Source organism: Mesoplodon densirostris, chromosome 5 (genome assembly GCF_025265405.1).
Source record: "Mesoplodon densirostris isolate mMesDen1 chromosome 5, mMesDen1 primary haplotype, whole genome shotgun sequence".
Taxonomy (NCBI): Eukaryota; Metazoa; Chordata; class Mammalia; order Artiodactyla; family Ziphiidae; genus Mesoplodon; species Mesoplodon densirostris.
In genome coordinates this window covers 117525604-117553492 of record NC_082665.1, presented here as the reverse complement: position 1 = coordinate 117553492, position 27889 = coordinate 117525604, and the positions used below count along the sequence as shown (strand labels likewise).

The following is a 27889-nucleotide window of genomic DNA, read 5'->3' as shown; positions in this document are numbered from 1 at the left end:
TTTATTTAAAAAACAAACCAACATCTTTCATTAGCATTAACCCAGCGGTGGCCACACCTCGGCAGGCTCACAGTACAGGGTTACACCCTGGGCACCACCCTGGCCCAGGGCAGCCACACAGAAATACACTTCTCACTGCACAGAGCTCCCTTAAAAAAAAAAAAAAAAAATCAAACAATCATCAGGTCAGAGAAGAATCACTTGCTCCCCCAGTGAAGAGGGTACACACTGGGTAGCGGAAGCCGGCTCCTCCTGGCTTCGCACAGTGGGGCGGGGGCCAGGACTCCTCAGGACCGTGTGACCACGGCGGGGACACTGCCAGCGGCCTCACTCCCTGCTGAGGGCGGAAGGGATCCATCCCAGCGCCCACGGGTGGCGGCGAAGTGCTGGGAGCCCAGCCTGTCATCAGCATCCCCAAAGCCCCCGCAGACTGAGATGCAAATAGCTCCAGGCCCACGCGGCTCCCCGTCTGCTGACGAGGGTGGCTCGCTCCTGTTTCTTCTCTTGCTTCTTACTTTTTTCAGGGAGCAGAGTTCAGAGTAAGAGCTGGCGGTTCTGGAAACTTTCTTGCTCCTCAGACAACCGTGGCGATCATGGAGACCCGCTCCAGACACTTTCCACTGACTCAAAGGGGATGGGAAGGAGGGACCCTTCCTTTGGAGTGAGTGGCCCTCGGGCCCAGTCAGTGCACGGCTGGGCGAGGAGACCCCGGGCTCACAGCTGAGGAGATGGAGCTCCTCTCAGCACCTCACCTGGCCTGTAGCTCCTCTGACAAAGAGAAAGGCATCTTCCCCTTCCCGGCCCTTCAGAGGGCCTCCTGCTGCCTTAGCGACCTGGGCCACCTGCTGCTCCAGGGCCTGGAGATTACTGGGCCGCCCTAGAGGCTGAACCCTTCAGTGTGGAGGAAACTACCGCTGCTAGAGATACAGGAGTAGCTCCAGAGCAGTGGACATCACGCTGGGGTAGGAGGGGATAATCTGAGATGCCGCCTAAGGGGAGCAAACACAGGAGGGGGGATTCCTGCTGACTGGGCTTAGCCCCAGGACAGAGCCGGGTGCAGCTGAATCACCAAAGGGCGGGGCACACAGAGCACGAACGGTTCTGAGGCCTGCTGTCCTTACCACAGACAGGTATTCAGGCAAGATTTTAGACCCCCAACCCTGCGTCAAGCCCCCGCCTAGTAAAAGTTCTTAGAAACACTTCCTTTGTCCTAGGACCCCTTGAGGGTTTCACCCCTAGGGCCCAGCCCTGGCTCCCTGCCTTCCCCAGCCCAGCACAGTCAGGGGCCCGGTGGTCTGGGCCACGCCTAGCCACAGAAGACAAGGACAAAGGGCTGCGTGTGCCCAGCAGCTTCGCCTCCTGGCGGGGTGGGGGGTCTGGCTCCAGCCTCATCTGGTGATGCCTTGGTGAACAGACACAGCATCCTGGGGGGAGGCTGGCATGGGGAGTCCAGAGGACAGACGGAGCGGGGGCTGACGGGAGGTGCTGGCTGTGGTGTCCCTTCTCCAGAGGGGGAGGTGGGAACTGTCAGGGAGGGGCCGGCAGGCCTGTCATCTCAGCAGGCCCCCTGGGCGGCTCAGCAGGGCAAGCTCCAGCAGAGAGGGCGTGTGGGAAGCTCGGGTTCAGCCTGTTTCCCTGGCAACCGGTCTCTTCCAAAGCCGAGGCTGGTGAGGATCCGTGTGGTGGGAGCCTGCAGATCTGCAGGGCAGCGGCTGTACCAGCCTGTGGGTGGGACGTGACTGGGAGGCGGGCCAGCGCACCACCTCAGGTAGCAGAGGGACAGGCGGCGCCGGGGAGGCAGCGGCTGGGTTCCAGCAGGAGGGAGAGACCTGCTCAGTCCAGCTGGGGGACTTTGCTGTAACATCTCTCTTTATCCCACTCTGGAGCGATCACAGAAGCTTCAGTGTTGGAATCGCAGCCCTGGGGAGCTCTGTGGTTTCTCACGCTTCCTCTCCCGGCACACGTTTCCCCCTGAGCAGTGTTAACTGGATTTACTGAGGAGAGCGGCCTTATTTAGGGAGATGTCTGAATAGGCTTCCATTCCAAGGGAGGGCGAGGCTTGCCCAGAGCGGCTTCAGAGGCAGGGCTGGAGGAGGCTGGCCGCGAGGGCTGGCGGGAGCAGCATCAGGAGTGGGGAGACCCTGGAAGCGACGAGCGCTGAGGGATTAAACACAGGTGGTTAAGGCCTCCGAGGGCCGAGAGCTGTATTTGTGGCCCGCTGGCACTCATGTGCAGGACTAGATGGAGAATACTTTCGGGCACTAAACTCACCTCGGGCTCCCTCTGGCTACCCTATTACAATTTTTCTTTCCCCTGGTTTCTTTACACATCCATTTCTTTCACAATTATACTACATGTATATTTATGCAGTTGCCTGAATCCTCTTTGGGTGACTATTTTTAGCATTTATAATCATTATCCAGGTCTGTCTGGGTTCCACAGCCAGTGTTTCAGACCCTCCCAGGACACTTCACCTTGATCGTCTGCAAAGACCCAGAGTGCCCTTCAGTTCACTCAAGGTTTTGGGTGAAAGATGCCCAGGGAGTATGCCCACTCTTCCTCTGTGGGGTGTGAACCCGCCTGTCCCGCCCTACCTGTGTCTGAGCACTGCTGAGACAACATCCCTTCCAGAGCTGCCATGTAGTCGGGGCCTAGCCAGTCACGGTAAGTAGTCTTCTCTCCCACAGGTACTGCCCGGAGGGTGGCATCCTTGAAAAGCAGGTCTTGGCCATGGTAGTTGGAGGAGTCGAACATTTTGAACCCATTCTTATTGTGGTCATCTCCAAACAGGTCCTGGAAGCACACAGCAGACCTGCTTTGCATCTGGGCTCACAAAGGGTCACCTGGGTATCACTTGCCACTAACTGCTTTATACACCAAGGAGCAAGGAAAGTCAGGTGCCAAGACTCTGCTTTGAAATCACAAGCTTGACAACTCACTGACCTCTGTTACCAAAGCAGATTTGGAGGAAGAGATGACCATAGCCACCACAGTAAGACAGCCGTTCAGAAACATCACACCAAACCAGCTCTTGGATACAGAACTGAAGCCTGAGCCTTACAGGCAGAAGGACTCAGAAATGAGAGATGATGTAGTTGAGATAACCGAGGGGTTTGCTAAACCTGCTCAGCACTCCTTAACCTCTTCTATCAGGCTTCCTCACTCTATCTTATGGGTGTCCTTTTCCCCAAACCCAAATGATTTCATAAGACAGCCTTTTGTTCTGTCACTAGAAGGTACTAGGTGAGTTGAATATCCTTTACTAACCCACCCTCCTAGCACCCAAGAGGTTCTTGCAGCAGCTGTTGTCTTCCCTTGCTGAGGGTCCTCGGGGTGAGTGTGCTATGGCTCCTGCCCTGAGAGAGTCACTAAAGAGGCCAGAGGGGATGTGAGAAATTATGAGTACATATAGGACATCAGGAGAACATGGATGAATGCTTCTGTCAGCTTTTAAATACCAATCAAGGGGGAAAGAAAGAGTAAGGTGGTTATTGATCTTTCTGGGGGGACTCAAGGATCCTCTTGAGGATCTGATGAAAGTTCTCAGCCTTCTCCCCAGAAAAGGGCACATCTACACAGAGCTCTTCCTCCACATCACTTCAGAGGGTTTGGGACCCGTGGGGAAGCCCAAGGACCCAGAGTCAAGAACTCCTGGGACAGAGGGATTCTGTGGGGAAGATGAGAGCAAACATCATTTCAAAGGTTACGAACTGGCCTGGAGAGCCAGCTGGCTCTGCGAGTCTGTGGCGCTTACGGGTGGAGGGAAAGGAGGTCAGTTTCAGCCTATGTCAGGTCGGGGGTGCGTAGAGGGGGAGGTTGGGAACCAGGGGCCCTGCTGTCAGACAGCCTGGGTTCAAATTTCAGGTGTGTTTTAGGTATTTGGTTTTAGGCCAATAGGATTTGCTGATGCACTGGAAGTAGAGTGTGAGAGGAAGACAGGAGTCTGAGCTGACCCCTGAGGAAATGGAAAGGCTGAAGCTGCTATTCACTGAAGTGGGGAAGATGGAGGGAAAAAGGGGAGTCCAACTTTGATTTGTTCAGCTCAAGATGCCTGTTAGAAATTGAAATGTCAAGTAGGTAGTTGTTAAAGATGCAAGTTTGAGATTAAAGGGTGGGACTGAAGCAGGGCTGAGGATGTGCACTTAGGAGCCATCAGTATATAGACTGTAGTTAATGACCTGTGGCTGGACGAGATCGATATGGGTGCAGGTGCCGACAGAGAAGAGGGCTTAGGATTGAGCCCTGGGGCACTCTGGTGGTTACCAGCCAGGGAAACAAGGAAGAACCAGCAAAGGAGACTGGGAGGGCTTCCCTGGCGGCACAGTGGTTGAGAATCTGCCTGCTAATGCAGGGGACACGGGTTCGAGCCCTGGTCTGGGAAGATCCCACATGCCGCGGAGCAACTAGGTCCGTGAGCCACAACTACTGAGCCTGCGCGTTTGGAGCCTGTGCTCCGCAACAAGAGAGGCCGCGATAGTGAGAGGTCCGCGCACCGCGATGAAGACTGGCCCCCATTTGCCACAGCTAGAGAAAGCCCTCGCACAGAAATGAAGACCCAACACAGCCAAAAATAAATAAATAAATTAATTAATTAAAGTACCCTTAATTAAAAAAATAAAATGTATTTCACACCAGGGTCAAATTAAAAAAAAAAAAAAAAAAAGGAGACTGGGAGGAGAGGACAGAGAGGTAGGAGGAGAGCCAGGCAAGCGTGGGGCCCTGGGAACCAAGCGGGGGAACTGCATCCAGGAAGGAGGTGAACTTCAGGAAGAGGGAGCTGCAGCCAATGCTGCTGAGAGGTCAGGGAGAGGCAGACTGAGAAACAGCCGCGCTATTCAGCAACATGGGTCACTGTGACCTTGACCAAGGCAGTTTCAGGGCCCTGGTGGGGCCTCTCCAGAGTAGTCTCTATCTTTAAGAGAGACCAGGAGAGGAGGAACTGATGACTCCGGAATAGAGATGGCTCTTTGAAGGAGTTTTGCTGTAAAAGGGAGTGGGATTACGGCTACCAGGGGATGTGAGGCCAAAAGAGGGTTCATTTGTTTTTACGAGATGGTAGAAATAACAGCAGGTTTGTATGTTGGTGAGAATAGTCCGGCTGAGAAGGGAAAATTAATGATGTAGGTGACAGAGGGCACAGTGGTTGGAGGGATGGCTTCGGCTAAGTGAAAATCACAGAATTCCCCTCAGGCTTCCTCAGTTTCTCCTCAAGTCTGCTCCAGGTAGACTGAGGCGACCCAGGGGCTTGGCTCCCCTCTGTCACCCTCCTCCCAGTGAGGCAGCCCCTACCCTGGCTCACCTGGGCCTTGTCCAGCAGTCCATACACAGTGAAGATGTTGGTGTCCGGCCGGACCATGACAGCATGGGACGGTATCTGTGCCAGGTTGCAGGCTGCGAACTGGGTCACCTCGGCCCGGGCGCCATTGGGACACAGCAGCTCGTACTCCTCCGACATGAGCTCAGCAGCCCAGGGCTCAGAATTGTGGCCTGAGGGGATGGAGCAGAGGCAGGGAGAGGAATAGAGAGAGGTTGCCCTCCTCGGGGGATCCCCAAATCCTTGGCTGGGGAGGGGCGGTGATATCTGGCCAGCTCCCCAGCCCTCTCCATTCTTCAGTTGCTCTGCTGTATTGTCAGGGTGAGAGAACCCAGCTGGGCTAATCAGGTTATTCGTAGGGAATAGGAAGTATGCACTATGTAACTCTGCACTGGATGATCACTCCCATTTTACAGGTGGAGAAACTGAGGCTCTTAATCACTCCCCGGCAAAGAACTCCATCTGTGTGTTACAGGTCTCAGGGTGGGATGGGCTCCTCCCCTAAGAGCTGGAGTTCTCAAGCCAGAAGAAGTATAACATCAAGTATGGATCTGTAAGATGCAGTTTCAAAGGCCCCTCCTTGCAAAGAATCTCATCAGGTAGGTCTAGAATGGGGCCCAGGCATCTGCATTTTAAACTAGCAACCCAGTCATTCTGATGCAGGTGGTTGGTCCGAAGGCTTCCTGACAAACACTACTCTTAGGAATCACATTATTTTTATGTCTTCCTGTATTTCCAGAAGGAACTCCAGGTGGGCTCACAAGCAGAGATAAAAGAATTTGAGTGACCCTGGGAGGCGGTCACCTCCCTGCAGGTGACCTCGCAAGGGCCCTGCCTCCTCCCCAGCCCTCAGCCCAGGACCACAGAGGGCACAGGCTGGGACCAGGCAGGGCTCACAGCTCCTGCAGGAGCACATGGTTCCCTCCTTCTCGGGGATGATGCCCAGTGTTCTTGGTGGGAGGTTGGCAGGGGAAGGGGGGTATGGCAACAGGGCCTGGAACCCTTCCAGCTCTCTTGGGGCAACTGGTGTACAGCTTAGTGACTTTCATAGGCAGGGTGGGATCTGAGTTTTGAAACACTGACTGATGTTTCTTCCCTGCATGTCTTGCTTTCCCTTTGCCAATGTCCTCCTCCTCTTCGGGCCTTCTGCCTTTCTGCCCTGAGCTCCTGGGAAGAGATGTGTTAGGACAGAGTGGAGAAGACTTAACCTCCAGTGTTTGGGGTTTCAAAGCCAGGGGTGTAGGCAGAGTATATAGGAAATGCAAACAATAAAGTGTTGAAGGGAAACAGCTTTCAGTCTTCAAAATGGATAGATTCCCTGAGGAGGGAGAACAGGATGGGGCAGGGGAGCGATGCACGGTCAAGGGCCTGCACACCGATAGGACCTCAGGTGGGGGCTTAGGGGTCCTGGAGGAGTTCCTGGGCTCTTCTTCCCGGGTGGAGCCCACGAAGGTGACTCCAGAGAAAAAATCCACCTGTGGGATGTGAATGGGGGTGTGCCCTGCCGCACACGGCGTGGGGGCTGCAGAGTGATGTCCCTGCGCGTGTCATTGACCTGCTCAGGACCAAACACCAGATGCTGATGTGAACTGATAACCCTGGGGAGAGAGGCCCCTGCCACCTCTACCCACACACCTGGGTGCCATATAAACACCCCAGAAGGGGTTCTCTCCAAATTGATTGATCTCCACCATTTCAGTGGAATGGGGATTTGGATTCTAGACAAATAAAGACTGTCATGTGACCTGTGCATTTGGATACGTGGCCTGAGGTCTGTTCTTACCACTCGGCCTTTGGAGCTCCTGGGATCCCCAAGGGGCAGAGCCTTCTAGACTCAGTCTTTCCTGGCTGCCACTTGGCCCACAGTCCCAGCACCATCTAGCGCCTGGATTCTGCTGGAGATGGGGAACAGCCCCGCCAGAATCTGGCCCTGCCGTGTCCCAGCACCATCACATACCATTCGTGTTGTCGAAGACAGTCGTGTGCTTAACGAAGGCAACGTCCCCTGCATTCTCAGCCAGGCACCTGCCACACAAGAAGCCAAGACAGGTGTTGGCAGAAGGTCCCACCCCTGTGCCTGGCCCCAGGACCACCTCCCCACACCCCTCCCGGCCCGCCAGGTACCTGAAGGCACCGCTGTAGCCGTAGTACCTCTCCTGGCTGTTTCCCACACACTTGTTGTGGCCTTGCTCATCTCCCACGCAAAGTGCGCACAGCGAGGATGGGTAGTGCTTGGGGTTGTTCACGGGCACACAGCTGGCACTGAAGAACTCACTCACCGCTGGGGCAGAGGGGAAGGGCTGTGCTGAGGGGCCAGCAGCAGAAAGAGTGGCCAGCGGGGAGACGGGTGGGCTGCTCCCCGCACAGATCTGCCCACTGGCCCGCCCCATGGCTCAAGGCCACCCGTCCGCTCCAGTGCCCAACCAGCTCAGAGTGGCGTGTCTCCTCCTGTGAGGATCACAGGGACGGGGGCATTGCAGACGTTGTCTAGATACAGGAACCCCCCGTGACAACCCCTGGTAAGTGGCCGCCCAGCCTTCCCTTGAACTCCCTCAGGGACGGGGAACTCGCTACCTCATAAACTCTTCTGTTCCAGTCAGAGCAACCGCCCAGATGTCTAGGAGTGGGAACAGCCAGTTCTAACACCTTACATGTGCTTGTGTGGGTGGTTAGGAAAAAAATGTGTTTTTTTCCCCCGAGGTGCCAGCCAGGACAGAGGTGTGTGTGCCGCCAGCTTCCTCCTGCCTTCCCTTCACCAGGAATGTGCATGATTTAACACCCAGGGAGGGCCCTGCGTATAGCATATGGTGGGTGCCTGGTGAACGTGTCTTCTTCAGCACTTATACAGATGGCTGGCCACTTTCAACAAGGTCCCCCAGATGCCCAGGGGGACAGCCCATGACTGGATGGTGGTACAGCCAGGCCCAGGGCCAATGCATTCGCCCTGCTCCCCATGCCCATTGGAACTATTCCACTCTGAGTGAGTAAGTGGGTAGGGGCACTGGCACCTTCAACAGAACCAGACACCACTGACTGTCTCAAGTGTAGTCAAGAATATTCCCCAACCTTCCCAAGAACAAGGGGCATGTCAAGGAGGAAGAGGAAATCTCTCTGGGGCTGCCTTCTGTGGGGTCTTGCTGGGAGAGGACCCCAGCCCTCAGAGCTGGCCCTGATGCCAGCCAACCCCAAAGAAGAGCTTGCACATCTGTGTGTCTATAGAGGCTGGTACCTGTGAGGACGTCGCAGTCCCTGGGCCGGATGAAGCCCCTCTGCACAAGGGCGCCCACGGGGATGTCCCAGCCTGCAGGGCTGCCGAAGCCTGGGTGGCAGGAGCGCTTGCCCCGCAGCTCGTCCAGGGTGAAGGCATAGGAGCTGTTCCGCTTCACCACGGCCACCACGAAGTACGAGTTGCTCCTGTCCTCCGCTGGGGGAGGGAACACCAGTGAGGCCCCTCATCTAATGCTTAGTGGCCTCGGCTGAGCACGAGTCAGGGCCGGATCCTGACGGGGCGTTTCTTCCCTCAAACCCGTTCCCTCTTGCTGCTCTTGACCTCAGAGCAGTGGTCCTGGCCCCATACGCCTCTACCCGCTGGTACTAGGCCCTGGCTGCCTGGGCTCAGGAGCGCCCAGGCCAAGGGCCGGGTGGGTGTTCAGGGAGCACATCCAGCAGCGGGACCCCTGCGTGTCCCCTCACTGCTGAGAAGCAGCCCGTGGGGCTCCACTTTTCAGCATTCTGTGCACCCTCTAACAGTCCTCACCCAGAGGAATTTGTTTCTTTCCTTACACTCAGGTGGTATTTTTCTCATCTCCTGGGAGAAAGGTGGAGGCATAGCTGAGGCTGCAGAAGTGCTTTCCCTAAGATGAGAGAGTTTTCACGTCCAAGTGGAGGAGACCTGAGGTCAGAGCACCTGGGTCCTGGCCCAGGCCACTGAGAAGGTGTTCTTGAGCCGACAGGAAGGAGGGTCCCAGGGCCACCTTCCGTGAGCCACACGGTCTGGATGGAAGAGGCCAAGGAGGCTTTCTAGTTCAGGGCTTGGCAAATTACTCAGCCTGTTTTTGTACAGCCTGAGTTGCAAGTTAAAAATAATTTTTATATTTTTAAAGGGTTGTTAAAAAGAAAAGAGAAGAAGAAGAGGAACATGCAGCAGAGTCTGTGTGTGGCCTGCAGAGCCTGAAGTGTTTACTCTCTGACCCTTTACAGAAAGTTCTCCAAAGCCCGCCAGACTTCCAGTGACTGGCTGGGCACCCTGTGCCCGGGGCCAGTGTGGCTTGCCTGTGATAGACAGCAACTGGCCCGGGGAGAAAGGCTCTGATGAGTCATTTTTATAAATATAAAAATATCAACCACCTCCCAGCCGAGGCCAGGTGGCTGGCACCTGCACTCACGGGCATAGTGCTCCCCAGCTGCCGGAACCAGGCCGTATATCTTCCCCGCTGTGTAAATGTCCTGGTCCTTCAGGGTCACAGCGTCGATTTGCCCAGCCTGCAGGGGGACAGAAAGAGTGGCCAGGCTAGAGTGGGCCCCAGGACAGCTCTGGGTGTCGGGATCTGACAAGAGGTGCCAAGGCTGGGTCTCCCGGGGACTTTGGCCTCAGGCTCCCTTCCCCTGGGAACCCCATCTTGCCCTATCTGCCCCTTCCTCTCCTTGTGAAGATGGGCAGGCAAGAGAGATGCTTGGAGGACCAGAGGCCCGAAACAAACCACCACCAGCATTCCCATTCATGGGTGTCTTTCAATCTTTCAGCAAGTGTTTTCTGAGGGTCTCCTGTTGCCAGGCCCTGTTCTGAGCAGAACCCAGCACAATGCCTGCTCTCATGCTCGGTGTGGGTCTCCCCACGGCTTGCCAGCCTCAGAGACCTGGGGCACTGTATTGCATCCCCAGCACCTGGCCAAGGGCTGGCACACAGCACGAATGCAATACATATTTCTCAAATGCATATGTGAATGGATGAATGAGCCAGGTCTGAAAAGATGGCAGTCTCAGGGTCTGTGGGAGGAGGCTCCAGGGTTGAGGGATAGAGCCCTGTCTCAGAAGCCAGCAGGAGGGGCCCAGGACCCTTCTCCCTCAGAAACCTCTAGAGCCCTCCAGGTCAGCTGCACCCCACCCCACGTGTCCATTCTGAAGTCTCCGGACAGGTGGCTCCTCAGACCCTGCCAAGAGGTTAACTGATAATCAAGCCATACCCCAAGGGAAGAAGCTGGGGCCCGGGGACAGAGGGGACACCTGCACCCCAGGAAGGTGCCCGATGCTGTTCAGGGCCAGAGGCATGAGGTTATGACGATGGAATAACGGGCAGTGTCATTGACATTTTGAGTCTGGAGGGTGCCTCTCTGGGGGACCCCTTTTGCTCCCACCCAGACCTTCTCCACAGTGGTGTGGTGCTGGGGAGGAATCCAGACCCTAACCCACAGCCCAGGGGTTGAGCCAGCTGACCCTTCCTTGCCTGCATCACTGTGGTCAGGCAGGAAATGGGTGTTAGAGCTACACTGGACATCACCTCTGAGAACCTTAGAAGTTAGAACTGAGGATCTCTGAGCCTTTGGCTGGGGTTCTCAGGGACCCCCCAGATCTACTCCTCTCCCCACAGGCCCCTGCACAGCCCCTTGGCCCTCTGTGAGCTCAGGTGGAGAGAAGGATTGTGCCTGGAGACAGCTGCATCTCCCTGCATCTCTCCCTGCTCTGGTGCCCCTGGAACAGCCGCTCCTCCACAGAACAGCTGCCCAGGATTAGGAAAAGAGTCCCCACCGCTAAGTCCCCCTTCCTTGATTCCTGCTGGGCTCCCCTCCCTCGGTGCCACATCCGGCTCTCACCAACCCCTGGGGATAGGGGCTCCCCCGCCCTTGAGCTGGGTGACCTGGGGCAAGTTACTTCCTCAGCCTCTCCCAGCCCCAGTCTCCACGTACGATAGTAATCAAATCCACCGCACAGTGTCGTTGTGAGGATTGAGGAAACCCCCATGAAGGCTTAGCACAGTGCGCGGTACACAGGAAGTGCGCGCTTGTGAGACTGTTAGTGTTCCGATCCCGGGCCCCGGTCCTTCCTGCCCACTCGCCTCTTCTCGAGCCATGTGCTGCCTGGCTGGGGCAGGGTGGACGCACCTGAGGGGCTGTGACTTGGCCTGCACTCGGGGACCACCTTGAAAAGGGCTCCTCACCATCAGGCCCCACCTCGTAGCTCTTGAAAAGCAGGAGGAAATGAGTCCAGGAACCCAGGGGTGGAGGAGAACCCTGTAGGACTTCATCCCTGACTGCAGGGCCTCGGGCGCGTCTCCCACTCCTGGTCTCAGTCTCCAGTCAGAGAAGCGAAGCAGGACAGAGCTGAATGGGCTTTCAGAGACACGGCCTGTGCTTTAAACTACAGGCAGCAGGCATATTAACGAAGGCTTAGTCAATTTAATGGGCCATGACAAGCTTAAAAAAAAAAGACTAGGATAGACTACCCCAGAGACTATCAGTGCACATTGCACTTAGTGAAGGTAAGTACTGTTTGGCTTCATATCTCTCTATAGGGGATACATATCTTTACATGTTTATATCTGAAAGAACAGTTTTTGTGTACTAGACTGTGATTGATGGAAAATGTATTTCTGACTGGGTTGCAGTTTAATAAATGATGAGCCAAGGCCACCCCATATTGTGCACAAGGGGAAACTGAGACTCAGAAAGGGGGAGGGGCTTGCCCAAGGCCACAGGGTCATGAGTGCCAAGCTGAGCCAGTCTCACGGTCCTTCTGCCGCCTGCCCACTTGCTCAGTGCGGGGGAGCCCCCCTCTGCCCCGCCCCCCAGGTGGGGTGGCTGTTTGCTGCGGCCACTTCCTCTTCCCCCTTCTCTGTGGCGTTGTCACAGGACACTTCCTTCTCCTCCGCAGGCTACCCTGTGTCCTCCAGACCAGGTGGGACAGACGGAGGGCCGGGAAGGACCGACCATCCCACCCACCCCTAGTGTTACAGCCCCCCGGCAGCAGGGCTCGCCGAATCCCGGGGCCGAGGGAGCCAGACCCGTCGCCATGCTCTTCCCCCTCCCGGCGCCCACCCCCGGGGGGGCCTCTCCCGCGAGGGGGCGTTCCCCGCGGGGGCGCGCCGGTGTCCAACAGGGGGAGTCGGACCGCCCCTCCCACGGCGCGACCGCTCTCCACTGCCCACCCACCTGACCCTCTCTGCCCCTCTCGACACGGCTCCCACCTGGATCCGTTCCATGCAGTGCTGGGGGGACTCGGCGGACACACACTGGATCTCCGGCTTGAGCCTCTGCCGGCTGAAGGCCACAGCCATGTCTCCACACTTCTGGATCTCGGGCGTGGACAGCACACACCAGCGCAGGTAGTGGGGCAGCCCTGTGTGGGTGTGGGCGTGTGGTCACGCTGGCCTGCCTCGGGGCTGGCCCCCAGCAGGAGGAGCCTGGAGTCAGACCCAAGGGAAATTCTGGCTCTTACCCTGGTTAGCTACAAGGGGTAAGTTATTTCACCATCTGATCCTGTTTCCTTACCCAGAAAGGGAACCACCGAACCTCTTTCAAGGGGCTGTGAGGACGCTTGAGGCAGATCACGGCTGTCGTGTATACAACTCAGGCCCGGCATACCATGTCCCTGGCTGTAGGTGGTGGATACGCGGGGGCGGGGGATAGATGCAAAACCCATTTGTAGACTACTTTAAGGGTCCAGGAGAGAGACAGTGCCAGAGCCAGGGCCGTGGCCATGTGGTGAGGAGGAGTGAGGCACGGTGGAGGGACAATGACAGGACTTGACACATTCTGTATGGAGGGGCAAGGAGACCCTTCGGGTCTGGATCCCACCCCCTGGAGCAGGTGGGGTTTCCAGGGTCCAGCAGGCCATGCGACTCCAGAGTCTTCTTCCCCTACCCCCAGAGGCAGGAAGGTGGAAGCAACAGGTTCCCATCGAGGCCAAGAGACAGGCACACCTTCTGGGGTGAGTGTCCTCCTTTGGCCACCTCTCCAGAAGGCCTGGCCACGCCTGCGGTCAGGCGAGGGCCGGCGGGAGAAGAGACAGCTGGACTTACGGTTGGGGTCACAGAGGAGACCCTTCATGGCATGCAGGTACTCGCGGCCCAGCCATGCCTCATAGGTCTGCGTGGCGATGGGCACCAGCTCGGAGGTGGTGTCTTTGAACAGCAGGTTCTTCTGGCCGTAGGCCTCAGAGCTGAACATCTGGAAGCTGCTGCCCTCATGGCTGAACAGGCGCTGTGTGTCAAGGGGTTGGGGTGTGGGCTGGTGAGCAGCTGCAGGGGCAAATCCTTTCCTCCCAGTTCAGCCACCACTTCCTTCTTCCTGGGCTCTCAGGCCAGGCACCCACTCTGAGTACAAGGGGGGGCTCCATCTCCCTCCTTGCCCTGTGCTCCCCCAGTGCATTCTGCCTTCTCATACTCAGCCTGTTGAACACGTGGCTCGTGGCCCAGGTGTGCGATGGTACTCAGCACAAGCAATGGGGCTGAGCATCGGTGGTATGGATGAACAAAACTAACTAAAGCTGGTGTGGCCCACGGGCAGAAACCTGCTGCTCTTGTAAGCAGCGGTTTCAGCAAAACATTACTCACCACACTTAATTAATGGTATACTTTGACATTGATTGGTTTTGTCACTTTGTTTATTTGCTCATATGTTCTGATTTTTGTTTTAAGAGCCACAAGTTCCAGGAGCTTTCTCTGAGGGGTGCCTGAGTCCCCTGGCCTCCCCACTCTGGCCAGCTCTCCTCGCTGCCAGCTGGTACAGTTGGTCCCTTCTTCACTCTGAGTTGGCCTGAGGTTGAACACCCCAGAGGTCTGGCTCCCCAGCTGGGGTCTGTCCCAGGGTAGGGCCTCAGGGTCCTGGCCCTCCTCGTCTGGCTGGCCCAGCCCCAGGATGGCTCTGAGCTCCAACCCCAGTGAGAGATGAGAAGGTCCAGCATCGCCCTGAGAAACTGTGTGGGGGACCCTGAACTCACCTGGCCTTCGTTGAGCAGCCGGAAGATGAGACCCCCATCTGTGTCGGCCCGGACCACCACGGCATGAGCAGGCACCCGAGCCAGGTGGCACCGCCTCCATTCAGTGACATCAGCCCGGCTGCCATCCCGGCACAGCAGCTCGAAGTTCTGTGATAGCAGCGTCTGGCCCCAGGAGGGCAGGGTTTTCCCTGGGGAGATGGGAATCCTGTGGTGAGCCAACTCCTGTCCTGGGTGAGGCTTGGTGGGGACATCAGGGAGGACCCTTGAGAGGGAGCCTGGGGAGAGCTTAGGGTTTCATGGCCACAGACCCACAGTGAAAAGAAACCCTTACGGGAGGTGAGAACCAGAACCACACCAAGAAGTGAGAACGCAGAACCACACCAGGAGGTGAGACCAGAACTCAGACTGAAGAGGAGCTCGGTGGCTGCACTGCACAAAACCAGGTGTCTCTGTAGACTGTGTCTATTTACTTACATTTTTTTATTTGTCACCAATTTCTAGTAATAAAATGGATTTGAAATCTCTGACAATAACTCAATATATATAAACAGAACTGCTCATTAAAGGTAAAAAGAGTAAGAAAGTAAGAGAAGCTTAGGATGAGAGAGAGAAATGTGTCAGGAGTTCACCACTGCTGTCTGGCACTAAATTTAGCCCTGAGCAGAGGGCAGGGGATGGGTGGGGGAGGCCATGGTGGAAACAAACCCTGACAGAATTCACCAGAACCGTGGCCCAGAGAGAAAAGGGTAAATTCCCAAAGCTTCAGCCACAACTCCAGCTATTAATATTTTGGTATTTTTCCTCCATGTCCTTTTTCCTATTCTATTTTCTAACTATTTTAAATATGGTTAAGGACATACACGATAGGCAATTTTGCACCCTACTTATTTAAAAATATGTTTCCACATTACTGGAAGCTTTCCATAAAACTCATTTATAAGTGCGAATATCAACACCAAATAGGAATATTAAGAAGACGAATTTCAAGGATTGTAACTCATGCAATAAGACATACCACAGATGGCCCTACATAACAATATTTTAATGACTTTTAAATTTTAAAATGAGTAGGATAAACCTCTGCTAGAAAATAGGAGGGAAAAAGATAATTTGTGGGATCATGAACACTCTATTCACTATTTAAAAATAAACCAGAAAACCAAGAGAGTAATAGTTTGGAAAAGTCCATAAAGGTCATTTTTAATGTCTGCATGATAATTTTTTTTTTTTTTTGCGGTACGCGGGCCTCTCACTGTTGTGGCCTCTCCCGTTGCGGAGCACAGGCTCCGGACGCGCAGGCTCAGCGGCCATGGCTCACGGGCCCAGCCGCTCTGCGGCATGTGGGATCTTCCCGGACCGGGGCACGAACCCGTGTCCCCTGCATCGGCAGGCGGACTCTCGACCACTGCGCCACCAGGGAAGCCCCTGCATGATAATTTTTAGCACTCTCAACAATTACTCAGTGTCATTCTCTCCCCACTCCCCAACTTTCCTCTATTTATAAACTGCTGCAAAACCTTTGCAATAGAGCTCCAAGGGATCATTTGGCCTTCCCTCAAGACAAATGCATCATTTAGGTATTTCGATCTGCCACTCCTTTTTTTCTTCACTAGGGACAATTAAAACCATATTACTTCACTACTTTGAACATTTATGTCAATTCTACTCTTTTGCTCTTACCAACCTTTTTGCCTGAAGACAACTCTTTAAAAAATTACTTCCTTAGGTTTCCTTAGACTATCCTCAACATTTTAAAAGAGATGGGTTTAACCCAATACACCCCTAATTCTTTCTCCATCTTCCAAATTCTCGTTTGCTTGACTCATCATAGGATCGTCCTGCTCTGAAGACAATCCTATGTCTCCTTTTTCAGATCAGTTTTTTCTCCAATCTGGTTCATGTTGTTTGCCTTCATGAATGTCAGACTACATGATGGACCTTCTGATTTAAAAGGAAAGATTAACAAAAAAAAGAGATAATGATTCTTTTAAAAAGACAATGATCAGACATTATGGAACAGGCAAAACTGTAGAGACAAAAGTCTGACTGGTGGGCATCAGGGAGGAGGTTGGAAGGGATTGACCAGAAAGGGGTATGAAGGAACTTTTGGGGTGAAAGGTCTGCCACAGTCACTATGTTGATTGTGGTGGTGGTTATATAACAGTATGTTTTTGGCAAAACTCATAGAACAGTACTTCAAAAAGGGTGCATTTTGCTGTATGTAAATTATACCTCAATTAAAAAAAAACTAGAAGATTCTTAGGCAAATCCAAATTAGGGTACATTCTATAAAATAACCGGCCTGACTCTTCAAAAATGTCAATGTCACTAAAAACAAAGATTGAGAAACTGTTCCAAGTTAAAGGAAACTAAAGCAACCTAAAAGCTAAATACCATGTGTGATCAAAGATCAGGCCCTGGCCTGAAAAAATTGCTACGAAGGACAGAATTGGGACAATTAGTGAATCTGGAACATGGACTGTAACTTAAATATTGTGTCGATGCTACATTTCCTGAATTTGATAACTGCACTGTGGTGAGGTCCACATCACCTTGTTCTTAGGAGACATGTACTAAAGGGTGTGATGTGGGCAAACATATTCTCAGATGGTTCAGAAAGACACACACACGTACAGAAAGAATGATCAATTCCACGTGGCAAATGCTCAACGCTGGAATCTGGATAAGGAATAAATGGGGGTTCTTTGAATTATTCTTGCAACTTTTCTAAAGCTCAATTATTTCAAAATCTAAAAAGTTTTAAATGACAATGGTATAATGGACCAACACCTAACACCAACCCATCTTTAACAAGTCCTCGTCCAGGGATAAGGGATGGCTTCTTCAGGAAAAGGAACAAAGGCTGGAAGGGACAGTAGATGACAGCTAGTGCAGAGGTTTGCAAACTTTTTTTCTTCAAAAGCAGAATCTTCACACGGAAATGGAACCCAAGGCCAGAAACGTATCAGAGCGTGGCAGAGCCGCTCAGCGGGTTCCCTTGCCCGCAGAGCCGCTGAGCTTCATCCGTGAGCCCCACCTCTTTCTTTCTGTCAGGGAGCGTTATGGGCCCTGAGATCCGCCGCTGGGGGCAGCCCCTCCACTCACCGTCTGTGTTCTCCAGCACCGTGCTGTGCTTCACAAAGGCCACATCCCCGGCCCCTTCTGCCAGGCACCTGTGCAGGTGGAAGCAATGAGCGGCCATCCTCCACCTCGGGAGGTCTGGCCTGGGCATGGGGGGTGGGGTCATGGAGGGCAGGGGTTTCACAGTCATGAGGTCCTGGGTTCCAGTTCCCTAGTTTGTTGGCTGTGTGGTTTTGGCAAGTTGTGGAGCCCTCCTAGCCTCTATCGCCTGTAAAGTGGGGATGAGAAAGTGGCTCCCATAGGGAGAGATCCTTTATAAGCCGTATAGATCCTGTACAGCTGAGCTTGGGGCCTGAAAGGAGTGGGTGATCATATGGCAGCTGCTTGATCAGGAGCCTTAACACTCAGGATGTGTTGAAGATGATTCCCGAGGTCATACCAAAAGCCCTGAGCGGAAGGGACAAGGATTTTGTGGATCCTCTGTCACTGCCCAGTGACAGAGGCAGGTCAGGGCCTACTAGGCAAAGGGGCTGCCTGGGTCCCTACAGCCAGCAAACAAGCAGGGACTGGACTGGGGGGATGACACCAGGAGAGATGGGGTGGGCGAGAGTCTTTGGCTTGGAGGACCAAGAACTGTTTTTCTCTCTGTGCCCCAAACTGCATTTCCCTTATTACACCCTGGGGCATGGGGCCCCAACAGGCTCTTGGGTTCCAGGTGGAAACACTGTGGCCAGGGCCGTCAGAAGGACCTGGGAGATTCCCATGCCAGCCCCCATCGAGTGTTTCCTCTTTTGTGGACAGATGGAAGTGCACCACAAGCAGTTAGAGACTCTCTTGTCTCCATGGAGGGCTGCTCTAAAGTGCCAACCTGAACAGGGGCAGGGAGAGGCCAGCCCTGAGCATCAAGCCTCGGGGGTCCCCCCCATGCTCCCCCACTCCAGCATCCTCCCTCCAGGTCTCAGACACCAGAACGGGGATCTGGGAGCCAAAGGCTGTTTTGGCCATTTTCTTCTCTCTGAGCCCTTACTTCTCTAAATATACCAAACATGTTGATTTTATGAGCAAATCCCGCCAGGCATATACCAGTTTGAGGTTTTTAAACTAACCAGGCACATGGACTATATAAAGGGTGCTTTGATGAGAGGCAGCTGACATCACCACTGCCCCAGGGGCCCTCCCTGTGTCGAGGTGTTTTTCCCCTGCGCTTGTGGCCCCGTCCCAGCCCCTCTCACCGGAAGGCCCCGCTGTAGTCATAGTATCTCTCCAGGGGGCTCTTGTCACACACCCCTTCCCCAGCGGTGTTGCCCCGGCAGAGTCGACAGAGGGACTCTGAATAACTGGTCTCTCCCGCCCCGGGGACGCAGCTGCCCCCAAAATAGTCGCTGACAGCTGTGGGAAAGAGACAGAGGGGGTCAGTCACACAGCATCAGACCCCGCCCCATCCTCCAGGGACTGCTCAGGCCACTCGGGTTGGAGTCAGGAGGGCTGGGCTCCCCAACTCCCCAGGCTTCAGTCTGAGCAAAACTGGAGCACTGGATCTGCTCAGTGGTTCCCAGACGGGGGCCACAAAAGTGTGGGCATTGGAGAGTGACTGCTGTTATTTAAAAATGGCTCAGGGGGATAAAACGTTTACCCCCAAATGGCCACACAGGACAACTATCAACCAGATAGTGTTCTCATTGAGGGTTTCATTTCAGAAGGAGTTAATCAGTGAAAGTAGGGAAATAAATGATTACTTAAAGAGTATAATTAATTTTATAGACTACACTTCTCAAAACACAGGGAGGGGAGGGAAACAGCAGAGAAGGAGGCCTGGCTGGGGACGAATTCAGGATCTGCAGGATTCTGGGGCCCTTGCCAGCACCCAGGCCCCGAGTCCACCCTCCTGGCAAATATTTATCCTGCGCCCAAGAACTCCCTAGTGCCATGTAGGGTGAGCCAGTTGCATTGTGCTCGGCTAAACCAAGCTCTTCCAGGGCAGGTTCCTTTCTTGGTCTTTCTGCATCCTCGCAGGGGAGTGGACATTTAATAAATGTGCCTAATTACTGGTAAACCTCCCACAGCTGGGCGCCATCTGAGAGGACGTGGCTTCCAGGCCCTTGTGCGCGGTGCTGTACGGGGGTAGAGTATCCACGTGTATGTGTGTGTGCAGGTGGGGGTAGCATGCATGTGTGTAGTGTGTGGGTCTGTGCCTGCATGGATGCGTGTGCCCACGTACGCGTGCACGTGTGCACAGGTGTATGTGTGTGTGTGCACGTGTGTATGCATCACGTGTGTGTGCACCACAGTGACCGGGAGGGAGGGAAGCTGAGCTCATAATAACAGCAGGTCCCTGCAGTGAGCACAGCCCCTGTGCCATGCATTCTGCAAAGATGTTGTGGAGATTACCCCAGTCCTCCCAACGCCACAGCATTGGAGTAAGTGTTAATTTCCCCATTACAGGTGAGGAAACTGAAGTTCAGTGTGTAATCTTTCTGAGGGCAGGTCATGCTGAGCCCGGGTGTAAACTCACATGTACCCACAGCAAAGTCTGGGCTCTGAAAGACCAGGTGCTTGCCTATGTGCAGAGCAAGCCAGGAAGCAGCACACTCAGGAACAAGGGGTTTGGGGACGTCTGAAACTCCTCAAGGGGTGGTGTGGTCCCAAGAGGGCAGTTTGGAAGGTGGTCATGTGTCAGGGGCCACCTCAGACTGACACAGCTGGGTGGCCAGCGGGTGACCGGGAAAAGAGGCCCAAAGCATGGGCCTCTGTCCAGGTCACCAGAACCAGGGCTCTGGGCTCCCAGCCAGGTCCCCTCAGCACCTCCTGCCCTCGCTCAACTTTCACGGGGCACATGCTGGAGGGCCCTATTCTCACCACCTGTGAATCAATGGCAGGTCTCTGATTAGCCACTTGTGAGCTTTCTGGGCACAAGTCCGCAGCTTGTTTGGGTCCTGAAAAAATACGGCTTCTGACCCTGTAAAGCTAAGGACACCTTCGTGGCAACGGCAACCATGTCTACACCAGGTGAGAGGTGCTCCTGGGCGATTCGCCACCTCCCGTGTGGTGGGCCTGCAGGGCCTGTGCTTGGCTGTGCCGGGGGCCCCCGGAGGAGTGAGTGAGGGTTGAGTGCCTGGAGGAGCCAGCCAGGCAGAAATGTAAGTGGGGGCAGGAGCAGGCCGGCCAGCGGACAGGAGGGAGTCATGCCGTCGACAAGGGGTCCGGGGAGGCCCAGGGGAGGTGGCTGTGCTGTCCCTTAAAAGAGGCGTTAGTGAAGGTGAGCCCGGAGGGAGGCTGTCCCACGAGGGGAAACGCAGAGCCCCTGCGGGAGAAGCCGCTGGTGGCCAAGCCCTCACCTTTGAGCACGTCGCAGCCCATCACCGAGAGGCGGCCACTCTCCACCAGGTAGCCCACGGGCACGTTCCAGCCCACCGTCCGGTTGATGCCCGTGTGGCAGGACGTCACGCCTTTCAGGGTGTTGATGGTCACGTGGGAGCCTCTCTTCACCACAGCCACGGCATAATAGGAGGTACCGACCTCTAGGAGGAGGGGAGAGGAGAGGAGTGAGGGTGGGAAGGAGGCTGGGACCCTGCCTGGGAGGGCTGCGGGAGAAGGGTGCGGGGGTGTGCACGGATGCATGTGTGTACGCGTGCATGTATGTGGATGTGCACGTGCGTGCGTGCATGGCATTCCAGTACCAAGAGAGCAAGTGGTTGCAATCCACGTGTTGTATCACAAGACCCCGCCCCCTCCAGCCTCTGCGGTAGCTATTATCTTGAGATGTTAATTGATTCATTAATTTCCCCCTTGTCATTCCCAAGCCAGCTGGCACTCAGCTGGGTCTACATTTGCACACATCAAGGGAGCTCTGTAGCCAAACCAAAAGCCGAAGTAGCCTGCAAGTCTTTCGTCTTCCAGAAGTCTAGCCCCTTAGGAGAACTTAGAGGATGTGAGGGGATGGTATCACGTTATGGGAAGAAAAGTGGTTGGGAGCAGCAGGGGGAGCAGGGCAGGGACTTCCCTCAGATTAGAAAACGTGATTTCTCAGCGCTGGGTCAGGGATGCAGGGGTAGAGATAGAGAGAGACAGACACACAGACACTCACACACACACAGAGAAGGAGAGAAACATGAACGATTTGGTCCCGAATCACTCAAGACCTGAATGGGGTGCATGTGGATGGGCGAGGGTCTACAGCCTTGCAAAAGATTCCCCTGGGCCAGAGGTTGCCTGGAAGAGGCCATTCAGACAAGACAGGGATGACTCCTCTATGGGACTGATGACCAGAGGGCATCCATCACACAGAGACATGTACACGACTGCCCGGGGTGGTCCGATGCCCATGATCATAATGAAGCTGAGTTCTAGAAAACCAAGCCAGTGTTATTTCTTGCACCCCTAAGCCTGGCCCCTGTCAACCTAAGCAGCCTGTCTGGTCCCACCCTCTGACTCCCCACTCTCTTTCTAGCTTCTTGAACTCACCAAGCTCTTTTCTACTTGGGACACTTTTCAGGGTGCAACTTTTTTTTTTTTTTTTGCGGTACGCGGGCCTCTCACTGTTGTGGCCTCTCCCGTTGCGGAGCACAGGCTCTGGATGCGCAGGCTCAGCGGCCATGGCTCACAGGCCCAGCCGCTCCATGGCATGTGGGATCTTCCCGGACCGGGGCACGAACCTGTGTCCCCTGCATCGGCAGGCGGACTCTTAACCACTGCGCCACCAGGGAAGCCCCAGAGTGCAACTTTAATGTCACCTCTCCAGACAAGCCCTCCTGTCTGCTCTATTTTAGCCAGTCTTCCACAGCCCTTATCTTCTCTCTCATGGCCTTTCCTTCCTTCACAGCACCCAGCACATTTGTAACTACAGTTTTTGGTGTTTGTTTACTATGTGACTCTTGCTCTTTGAGGGCAGGAATGGGTTCTCTTGCTTACTACTCTATGCTCATGACTGGCATGTAGTAGGTGCTCAATGAATGTGCTGAATTAATTAAAAAGGAAGAGCTGTGTTTGGGGCCCACGAGGCAGGGCTGTTTCTGGCCATTGAGTGGAAAGCCTGGCTGGTTTGCAGGGTTGGACTGTGTCCTGTGTCATCTGACAGTCATCAATTCAACAGGTGACCAAGCGAGGCCCTGTGCTGGGTACCAGGCACCAGGGGTATACAAGGATGAAGACCAGGCTTGCCTCAGGGGACTCGCTGTGGTGAGGACAAAAAAAAAACAGACAGAAGGGAAAGGACCTTGTGGAGTGAGTCAGTGCTCTGGAAAGCAGGAAAGAGAGGCCCTCTGCAGGGGTGGGAGGGCCCAGGGGAGCTCTTTGGAGGTGACAGCTGAGCTGGGCTGCGGCAGACAGGTAGAGGCGAGGGGTGGGTATCCAAAGGGCAGGCTGTGCCAGAGGCATGTCTGGTGTGAGTGCAGGTCCGGGGCAAAGAAATGCACCATGTGTCAGGTGCACACAGACTGGCTCATTTAATCCATGTGCCAGGGCAGGGACCACTATCCTGATTTTATGGTCAAGGAAGTGGAAGTTGTTCAAGGTCACACAGGATGACAGGAAGGGGCAGAACGGGGATTCCTTCTTGGTCTGTGGGCTCTGCGGCTCCTAGTCACCACTTCCTGTCTGGCCCCATCCCCACTCCACGCTGCATCTGACAGAGGGCACTGGAGAGTGCGGGGAGCTGGGCATCACTGATGCCTCGTTCACCTTGCAGTCATGCCCCGCACTACACCAGCCATGGGGTAGCCCCTCAGTAAGAGCTTGTGGGTGACGGTTAGGGGGCTGCTGGGCTCCCCACGAGGAAGAACAAACTCAGGTCAGCCCTTCGTGTCTCTGGCACCCCCAGCTCTGGGGACAGGACTACTGACCAGCTATGGGGCTGCAGGGTCGGGCCAGGCCCAGCAAGGACATACTGCTGAGTGACCTCCTCTCTCCTTCCAGCCCCCTCCCACTTGGCCCTCTGACCTTGATCATACACCTCGCCCACCACGGGCTTCAGGCCGTGCTCCTTCCCCGCCTCGTAAATGGCTCCTCCATCCAGAGTGATGGCGTCAGCTTCCCCGGCCTGCTGGGAACAGGTGGGTCAGTGTAGGCTGGCTCCAGGGGCACTCAGCCAGGAGCTCAGGGACACCTGCTCAGGGCCCCTTGAAAAGCCCTGGAGGTCCACGTGGTCCTCATCATCTGGCCTGGGAGCCCTGTCCTGGCTCAGCCTCTCAGGCCCCTCCCTGCCAGGGCCTAGGTGTCTCCCCCGACCAGGACCAAGGGCTCACCTTGTTTTTATAATTATGTTACTTAAAAAATATTAATTTTATAGGACTACACATAGTTAAAAATCAGATAGCACAAAATGAAAAGTAGTGAAAAGTGAGCCTCCCTCACCTTCTTGTTTCTCAACCCCCTGCCTCTGCTCCACTAACCTGTTTCTCGGGTTTTCTCTCTAAGATGCAGATTGAATCCTACAAATATCCTCTTCAATTGTTTCCTTTTTGTTTTAAAACACAAATGGGGTCCACGGGTAAAATGGTACTTCAACATAATTGGTTTCTACCCTCATGGTGGAGCCTGGCCCAAGCCCTTGGCCACATGGATTGTGACTGGATTAGCTCTGGGGGTGCACCAGGGGCTAAGCTGGAATGAAAACCCGGGTCCCCTTGTGTTTGCCCCCGATGCTTCTCTCCACACCTCGTCCTGTACTGAAGTCCTGCCTCTTAATTGAGTCTGTGCCAGTTAGCAGATCTCCTGCCCCTCAGAACTGCTCTCCCACCCACCATGTACCCACCCAGGACTGCTGGCCCTGTTCCTCCTGCCCCAGAAAACACACAAGCCCAGTTCTGGAAAACTCCAAGGAGTGAGTAACTGCCATGGGCCGCGGAGGGGTCTGCTGTCTGGGCTCCCCTGGGTGGGGCGGGTCATGTCCCCCATGTAGAGGTCTAGGCTCTGTGCAGGGAAACTCTGCCTCTCAGACATCTTTCCCCACCGGTGCCCTGAGCAGGGCCCTCCCTGGGCCTCCCAGCGCCTGGGCAGGAAACAAGCTGGCCCTTGTTGTGGGGGAAACTCAGGAGATCCTATCGCGGGGGCCCTGGCGGTGGGGAGGACTCCGGAGCCTTTCCCGGTGAATGAGGCTATTGTGCGCTCCCTCCCGAGTCAGAGCCCTCTCGTCTGTGCAGAGCGGAAGGGAGAGGACTCACCGTGATGAGCTGGAGGCAGTGGTCAGCTGAGGTGCCCTGGACGCACAGGAGGGAGGGCTGGATGCTGGCTTGCTGGAAGGCCTTGCTCATGTCACTGCACTTCTGCTGCTCCGGGTCTGAGATGGTGCACCATCGCACCTCCATCCCTCCGAGTGCTGGGACCGGGGTGGGGGTGGGGTGGGGGTGGTGGGAGACAGTGAGGCCCAGCTCCAGCAGCCCCAGCCCGAGTGTCCCCGTCAGCATGTATAGCCAGTCCTGTGCAGCAGCCCTGCCCTCTCACTGTGGGGTACTGGGGCACAAAGAGGTGTCACAGGCTGGGAGGGGGCCGGGCTCACTGGCAAAACTGTGCGTGGGCCATGCACTCCCTGCACTTGCCCAGCGTGGCTCAGAGCCGGGCCCTTTGCATAGGCCCTGGAGGGTTTCCCTAGGTAGCAGCTGGGCTTACCCCGCCCACCCCTCCCTGGCCTGGAGCACAGCCTGGTGGGTGGAAGGAGCACTGGCTGTTTCCTGCCCCTCTTGGGTCTGTGTGTCTCCAGCAAAAGGGTGCTGGATTGGGTTCTCTCACTCAGTGGTGTCCCTGGGCCCTCCTCATGAACTGGGACATGAGACTGGGAAGTGGTTGTGGCTGACCTTGAGGAGTCTTGCACCTTTTGGAGCATCTGTGATTATGCCCCCTGCAGACCTACCCTCTGTGGGCACAGCGCCAGGCCCCTGACAAGGGGAGGGTGAGGAGTCAGCAGGTTGGGTTCAAGTTCCTGCTCCTCCAGCTGGTGACTTCAGGTAACCTATTTGCCCTCTCTGAGCCTGTTTTGTCATCTGAGAAAGCAGATGAGGAAACCACCTTCTGCGTTGTAAGTAAACCTCTGTAGAGCCAGGACACAAGGTCCTCAGTGGACTGCCTTTTAGGCCCCTCCTCCTGATGGGGACCCTCTTGGGTCCCGTGATCTGGGGATCCTGGGGGCCCAGCAGACATGGTGCCCAGCTCCCTGAGGTTGCTGCCTTTGCAGACCCGAGGTCCTCCACCACTCACCCTCCCAGCCAGCCCTGCCAGGGATGCCTGTGCTCCTGGGAAGCCTGAGGCTTTGGGTCCATTTCCACCCGCCAGGGACCCTCTCAAGGCAGCCCGTGCTTTCCATCCCCACCCCAAGGGTCAAGACTGCCGGTTCCTCCACAGCCTCCCTTTGGCCCCCTCCGCCTCCCCTGGCTCCGGGGGGCCCCCTGGAATGTGGAGGTGCCCTCGCCCTCTCCAGTGCTCCAAGGCTGCACCCTGGTAGGCCTAGCAACTGCCGGGTCCGGACCGGGGTGGCAGGTCCATTTTTTGTACTGACGAGGTCAGAGCGGTGGCTTGAAGCCATCCTTTCAGCAGCTTCCTCCCGCGATCCCCGCGAGCCGCTCCCGGAGGTCCGGCCTCACGTCTCAGCGTCCGGGACCGTGACTCCCTTGGGAGCGGCCCGTGCTGACGCGAGGAGTCCCGGTCTGCGCCTCCCACCCCCCCACCCCTCCGTCCATGCAGGGCGCCCTGGAGCCCGCTCCCGGGCAGCATCTCTCTCCTCCTCCCCTCCAATCCCCCCGAATCTTCTCCCGCCTCCCTCCCCACGGGGGCTCAGGAGAAGTAGAGCCGTTCTGGCTCCCAAACCCTCCTTGGGCTTCCTCGCCCATCAAGAGCACTCACCCTCCGGACCTCCCCGCCCCTCCAGGGCTCTCCCCTCCACGCCTCTGCCCGCGCCTCTCCTTCCTCCAAGAAGCCCTCCAGACATCCTGGTCTGCCCCGGTCAGTGCTTGTTCCCTCCCCCGTCCTTCTTCGCGCCTCGCGCCTTTCTAGCCTCCCCTCTTTCTTGGGAGACAAAGGTTCAGGACACTTTTTCCAGCCCGCGGGACCCTCCTGGGTGTGTGTGTGTGTGTGTGTGTGTGTGTGTCTGGAGAACTCCAGGACCCCCGGCCCAGCTCCTACTCCCAGGGCCGGGCGGCGGGGTCTCACCAGTGCGCAGAGCCAGGATGAGCCACAGAGCCACGCTGGGGCCCCGCATGGCGCAGTCTAGAGCTAGCTGGGGCTGGGTTTGGCGCGGGTTTTGTCTAGGTGTGGGTCCAAGTGGGTCAACAGCAGCCGGGGCTTTCTTCCTCCTTCTTCCCTGGCACTGGCCTTCAGCTCCTTAAGTGCGGCCGGGGTGTGCCTTGGCGGTGTCCACGCCCCTAACGTGCACCCGCCCACCCCCGACTGGACACCTGGGCGCTGACCGCACTGGCCTTACGCTTCTCTTTGGCGCCCCCTGCTGGAGCCTGTGCCGGTGCGGGGGCTGAGTCTAACCGCAGGCCTCTCTTGATCCCCATGCTCCTAGGCCTGGACACACACGCCCAGCTGTTTCTGAGAGTAAGGTATCTGCTGCCTGGGGCCTGATTCCCGCAGCTCACGGGTGTTCCAGGGCTCTCTCACCTCAACAATCTGCCCTGAATTCTAGAACATCCCCACCTCCTCTTGTCCTAGAAAGATCCCAAATATCTGGTCCAACTGGAGAGGGAAAAGTTCAGATTTGGAAAGAAGAAGAGGTCAGAATCCTAGGGCCTGAGCTGGAAGGAAGCTCGAAGGCAATCAAATTCATTCACCAGCATCTCTTCAAGCACAGATTGTACAAAGGATCTGGGGCTACAGAGATGAGCCCAGGTTGATGTGGCCCTGACTGGGGAGGAGCTGCCAGTGGGGGTATCTCACTGCCTCTCTTTGGGCTTAGAGACAGGAAGTGACTTACCCTGGGTCACATATTTAGTCAGTGACAGTGCTGGAACTGGAACCCAGGTCTCCAGCAGAGCCTCGCTCATTCCATCATGCTTTGGAGGATGGGAAGAAGACCAAAGATGGACTAGGCTGGTGGCTCTCAGAGTGTGGTCCCCAAATCAGCAGCATCAGCATCACCTGGGAACTTGTTAGATATGCAGATTCTCAGGCCCACATGTGACCCACTGAATCAAAAGCTTTAGGGGAAGACAATCAACAATCTATGTTTTTGATTCTGGTGCACAGCAGGGTTTAAGAAGCACTGTTCTATGTAGACCAGAAGTGCGGTTCTCCATGTGTACTGGGGACGAGGGGACTGGACTGCAGAAACGGTTACTCAGTGATCCATTTATGTCCTCATCTTTTGTCATCGCCACCCCTCCCCCACCCCCGTGAGTACCCAGGAGTGAGCTCCTCCCTGTCTTGGGTAGAGGACATGTGTAAAAAGAACACTGAGTGAGCGAGAAGGGAACTTGGGTCTGGGTTTGTCAGTCCTTGAGCCTGCTCTGCTCGCCGGGGAAGGGAGCCCTGGGTCCTCCGATTGGGCCATGAAACTGTTGCTTATCACACCCTGAGATGATCTGTGGACGTTACATGGGCTGGGCTTTAGGAGACCTGAGCTGTACTCTTGTT

At 55.6% G+C, this 27889-nt stretch overlaps 1 protein-coding gene across 1 annotated transcript; it reads right to left on the bottom strand.

Moving 5' to 3' along the window:
- Nucleotides 1-1850: 1850 nt before the first annotated feature.
- MELTF (melanotransferrin) lies at nucleotides 1851-26598 on the bottom strand. Its single transcript, XM_060100142.1, has 16 exons — nucleotides 26465-26598; nucleotides 24487-24641; nucleotides 23264-23363; nucleotides 20665-20847; nucleotides 18562-18718; nucleotides 17354-17421; nucleotides 14249-14436; nucleotides 13329-13509; nucleotides 12495-12646; nucleotides 9700-9796; nucleotides 8544-8738; nucleotides 7439-7595; nucleotides 7272-7339; nucleotides 5300-5487; nucleotides 2595-2793; nucleotides 1851-2157 (listed from the first exon to the last, which is right to left on the bottom strand). Exons 1-16 carry the CDS (start codon nucleotides 26511-26513, stop codon nucleotides 2075-2077), a joined length of 2220 nt encoding a protein of 739 aa, XP_059956125.1. The 5' UTR covers nucleotides 26514-26598; the 3' UTR covers nucleotides 1851-2074.
- Between the last annotated feature and the right edge of the window lie 1291 nt (nucleotides 26599-27889).